The sequence below is a fragment of the Chrysochloris asiatica genome, unplaced genomic scaffold (genome assembly GCF_000296735.1).
Source record: "Chrysochloris asiatica unplaced genomic scaffold, ChrAsi1.0 scaffold00022, whole genome shotgun sequence".
In the NCBI taxonomy this organism is placed as follows: Eukaryota; Metazoa; Chordata; class Mammalia; order Afrosoricida; family Chrysochloridae; genus Chrysochloris; species Chrysochloris asiatica.
Window position 1 is genome coordinate 26922764 of NW_006408540.1, and position 5306 is coordinate 26928069.

Sequence of the window (5306 nt, forward strand, 5' to 3'; positions counted from 1 at the left end):
TGTATCCCAGAGCCCTGTTGTTCCAAGGTTGAGCATGCATTGCTGTTTACCTCTGTCCCACTTAGGCTATGCAAACTTGTCTCAGTGTTCCCCTATCTATCTTGTTCTTCTACCTCCTCCCCCTTCTTGTATTGTCTTCCCCAACACCCGAACTAAACCCCCACCCCAATCCCATTGTGTGGTTACCTTATATTCCATTAATTCTTCCCTCCCTTTAAGACAGTCTATTTTATCCTGTAATCTACCTGACCTTCCCACCATGTGGAACTCTGTTTCTTTGTGTTTACCTTCTTTCACATTGTAATTGTTCTGATAATTGACTGACCTCCCAGATCCTCTGTTCTTAAGATTTTATTCTGTTCTTGACTCTTCCATTTGTCGATTGAGTTCAGGGTGATGCTGCCATGTACATTGTTGTCCTTGTTGGTTCTCAGTCCACAGAACCTCCTTTAGGATGTTTTTCATAGCAGGGTTGGCTTTGGCAACATCCCTTAGCTTCTGTTTATCCTGGAATGTTTTGATTTGACCATTGTATTTGATTGACAGCTTTGCTGGGTAGAGGATTCTTGGGTGGTAGTTATTGTCTTTCAGGGTTTTATATATCTCTTCCCCATTGCCTTCTTGCCTGCATGGTTTCTATTGGGAGATCTGAGCTTAATCTGATTTGCTTGCCTTTGTATGTTACACTTCTCTTTTCCGTAGCTGCTTTCAGGATTCTGTCCTTATCTTTGATTTTGGAGAGTTTGATTATTATATGTCTTGGTGATTGTCTTTTAGGGTCTATCCTTCCTGGGGTTCGTTGAACTTCTTGAATGCTTATCTTTTAGCTTTTCAGTATGTTAGAGAAGTTTTCTTCCAGAAGCTCTTCAACTATATCCTCTGTGGACTTGTGTGATTCTTTCTGTTCTGGAATTCCGGTAATTCTTATTTCTCTTCATGTTGTCCAACATGAATCTTAGGCCTTCTTCAGCCGTTTTTATCCTTTTTTGCATTTGCTCTTCTATCTTAGTAGTGTTGAGAGATTTATCTTCTAGCTCACTAGTTCTGGCTGCTGTCTCTTCACTTCTACTTCTTTGCCCTTTCAGTGTATTGTCCATTTCTGATATTCTGTTATTAATCATTTGGACCTCTTTCTGTAGGTTTTGAATTGTTTCCAATGCTGTGTCTATTTGATTGTTCCTGTAGCGCTTTCCTGACTTCTTCCTTATTTTTTCTCAACTCCATTGTATAGTGTTTTGATACATTTTATAATCATTTTTCTGAATTCCTTCACAGACATTTTCAAAGCCTGCCCATCTTTCAGTATGGAGTGTTGGTCCACTTCCAGTTCATTTGCCTCAGTCACTTTGTCCCATTTCTGGACATGTGCTGATATGGTCACGTGTTTCTGCTTTTTGGGCATATTCAGGAATTATCTGTGGCCTTAATACTTAGATGGGTGTGTATTTTGGTATTTTTTATGCTTTCTGATTGTATCCAGGTAGATGTGATCAGGAGATGGGCTTCCCTTTTCACTGTTCTTCCTGAGAAATTTCAAGATGCTACTGTTGGTTGTTGTAACGTAATTCAGGATTTAATTTTCAGCCTATTTCCTATTTAGTCTGCCTGTCCCGCTCCACAATCCCTGTTCAGGCCTTTTTCCTGGTGATAAACAATTCAGGGTCAGCTGTGGCCATTTGGTTTTGTGGAAACTATCACTTTAATTTTTGAGGTGATCTGTACGCATGTGTAGTAGAACCCTCTTCATGTTGTCCATGGGGGTGAGGTGTCTACTCTCTCAGGCACCCCCTCTAATCACCAGAATGGAGGTGAGCAGACAGCGAGAGACCAATGAACAGATACCAAAAAAAAAAAAAAAAAAAAAAAAAAAAGAATGTCCACACCTTTATCTTCGCGGTTCTATCAGGTGTATGTGGCTGCTCTGATCCTTCTTCCATCTCCCACTTTGTTTTGCCCAAGATGGTGGCTCTGGGAGCAGCTGAACATCTTGAATTAGAAAGCAATGGATTTCTTGCTTCTGCTACAAATTCCCCTAACTGTAAGCCTTCCAACCTTCTAAAAATTCCTTTATATGTGGTTCACAGTTCTGGCACCATCCCCTGAGCCTGCTTGGTCCGGTATTCTGTGTTGTTAACGGAGCTCTTCACTGCACTTCACCTGATCCACCATCTTTTTTGTTCTCACATTCATCAAATTTGTTTTTGCATTGCAAACTTTTCTGTTTCCATAAATATTCTTTTATACTACTATGCAACTTGTTTTTGTTTATTTTGGTAAGAAGCATTTTTAAAATGCAAAAATAGTTGGGTATGAGTAGTATATTTTGAATGAAATCTAGAAAACTTGGGAAGACTTAGGAAGAATAAGGCATAATACCGATGCTTTGTTTTTTTAATTTTCTATGAAAAAATTGGGAAATTTAAATTTAGTTTTGTCTAAACTTAGGGAGTCTTATGAAGAACCAAAAGAATGTGATTAAAACGTTACAAAGCTTTTCATTTGCAAAGCCTGTCTGTGACCACTGTTGCCTTTGCAGTAGACCGATAAAACTTTCAGCACTTAAAATATACCTAGAGATAATTTGGTTCAGAGCTATAGGATGTTTCTTTCAGTTCCTAATGTGGATCTACCACCCCTGTGTTCATCAAGATTTCGGTCTGGACCTCCTGGGGAAGAGGCCCAAGTGGCTAGCCAGTTCATTGCAGATGTCATTGAAAAGTAAGCATATGATAAAATTTGACTATTGCTTATTTTCATATAGTTTTGACCTATCATTTACTTATTGTCATTATATTTAGTTCACAGATAATTCAGAAAGAGGACTTATGTATTTCTCAAGGAAAGGTAAGTAGAGTAAAAAAAAAAGGGCTTTTAAATTAATTCTGAAGTATACTTTTGGGGAGGGGGTGGTGGAAGTGAAAAGAATTAAACCACAAGGCCTTAAGTATGGGTAGCTTATTAGTTTTAGATGTAATTAAGTAAAAATATCAATCTTACTCTATAATTATTTAAATAGACTATGTAGTTCAGAAAACAGAATTTTGAATAATTTATTTCTTCAGAGGTGTTATGTTTTAAGTTGAGGCAATTAATTTTCCTTAATTTCTGATTATGATAGTGTGTTTAAGGTGAATCTACATGGTAAGTTCGAAAAGTTGGTTTGAAAATACTGACCTAGATTTATTAGAACCTAGAGAGGGTTTTCTTGTTTGGTTTTATATTGATTTATTCAACTGTAGAACCTAAATATTTCATGTACTAAGGTTCTTATGGGAAAGTTGTTTTGAGGCAGCCAAGGCTTTAAAAAAACATTTCCATATCTACTAACTTAGCAAGCAGAATGGAAATTCCTTCTATTATCTATGGCCTCCTTGAGGGAAATTGAGATGTTTCTTTCATTGTCAGCTGAGTTGTCAAAAGCTAGCTGTCATCAAATCTCATTTTCTATGTTATAGGGTAAATCATTATATAATTTTTTTAGCCTGGATGATTATATTGTTGAGCCAAAGGTTCTGTGATTCATTTATCTTAGCAAGTAATATGTTCTACCCATTTGAATGTTGATTTCTAATAAACTATATTTTAGCTGACTTGGGTTCTATACTGTGATCTCATTTGCCTCGACTATGATGGAAACATTTTGGATGCCTGTACATTTGCTTTGTTAGCTGCTTTAAAAAATGGTAAGTAAGCCTAATAAATGCCTGTCTTCTTGGATCAGGATTTAAAAAGTTTTGTGAAATTATATATTAATTTTCTCAGTAAGCATTTTAAGATTTAAAGGTTTTTATTAAAATTAACATTCAAATATATTTCTAAATTAATGAACATAATATTAATGTGACTTTCTAGCATGTATTGGGCTGGGTGTTCAGTCCTTTCCACAGTAGTTGATGTGAGGGAAAGAGAGTTCTAACCAAAATCTGAGTGATTGGGGAGGAGTGTACAAGTGTTATCTGAATTCTTCACTTGACGTAATGTTGCTAAAAAGTGAAGAGTAGGTTCGGTTGTTTTTACTTTAGGGCCGTAGGTTTCCTCTTTAGTTGTTAAATTTCTCCTAGTAAGGAGTCTAATTAGCTTGATTATGATTAACAATGACTTATGCATGTTCCCTATTGCTGACTTGATTATATATGTAATTGGAGTTAGAAAATATAGTTAGCTTAGCAATATTATTTTACTGAGACACTTGGGGTAGTCTAAGTGGCTTGAGCACATCCACTAACCTACTAACCTAAAGGTTGGCGGTTTGAACTCACTCTGCATAAACAAGGCCTGGTGAATTCCTTCCATAAACATTACATCTTTATAACACATGGGGGTGCCATAAGTTGTAATAACTTCAGTGGCAGAATCTGTTTTTGTGTTGTTGAACTTATTTTGCATTGAGTGAAGGTTTATCAGTTTTACATTCAACAAATCATATATTTTGTTTCATTACAATGATTGCAATCCCTTCCATGTACCAGCAGTTAACAGTTTACCTCTATTCACTTTAGCATTAAAATTGCATTCCTCCCCCTGCCTCCCACTACCTTAATCTTTCCTCTGCTGGCTTCTCTTGTTGAATATTGCCTGCCCTGTCACCCATGTTAACATGTGTCTGCCCTCTAGTCTGTGAATATTACCCCCCCCCACACACAACCAGGAACTCTGGTAGCATAGTGATTACAAGTTGGGCTGCTAATTTTGTAGTCAGTAGTTCAAAACTACCAGCGGTTCCACAGGAGAAAGATAAGGCTTTCTGCTTCTATAAAGATTTACAGCCTCCAAAACCCTATACATGGTTACTATGAGTGGAATTAACTCCATGGCACACCACCACCATCACCACTACGCCCATAACCATCAAAGATTTTTTTTTTCACAAGAAAACCTTAATTTTTTTTTTTAATGCATTATTGTGAATTATGTGATAATTTACATGGGAGGACATTAGCTTCACATTGATTCCATCGTATATCATTTTCTTGCCATGGTTACAATCCCCTCTATGCATCATCCATTAACCAAAGGGTATACCCGCAATCCCTGGTTGTCAGCACACAGCCCCTCTCCCTCTCTGGGTCCAAAGTCTCCAGCCGCTCCTCCCCACATCATCGTCTCTGCCTCCATTTCTGGGATCACTGCTTCTCTGGGTAGGGTTCCGTTCTCTGCTCTTCTCCCTTGATGGTCTCAGGGACCTCCACTCCTAGACTGCAAAGTTAATCACTCCCCTCCCTTTGCCACAAAACGTCTGCTTTACATTTCAAGCTCTTACAATCATCCCTGATAACAATTATTCACTGTTATATCACAAGAGACCT

At 37.6% G+C, this 5306-nt stretch overlaps 1 protein-coding gene across 1 annotated transcript in view; it reads left to right on the top strand.

The window, feature by feature from the left end:
- EXOSC8 (exosome component 8) overlaps positions 1-5306 on the top strand; it is a 24970-nt gene that overhangs the window by 13216 nt on the left and 6448 nt on the right. The window contains exons 6-8 of the mRNA XM_006837653.1: positions 2613-2718; positions 2799-2844; positions 3587-3683. Coding sequence (XP_006837716.1) covers positions 2613-2718; positions 2799-2844; positions 3587-3683 — 249 coding nt within the window. The remainder of the gene's footprint in view (positions 1-2612; positions 2719-2798; positions 2845-3586; positions 3684-5306) is intronic.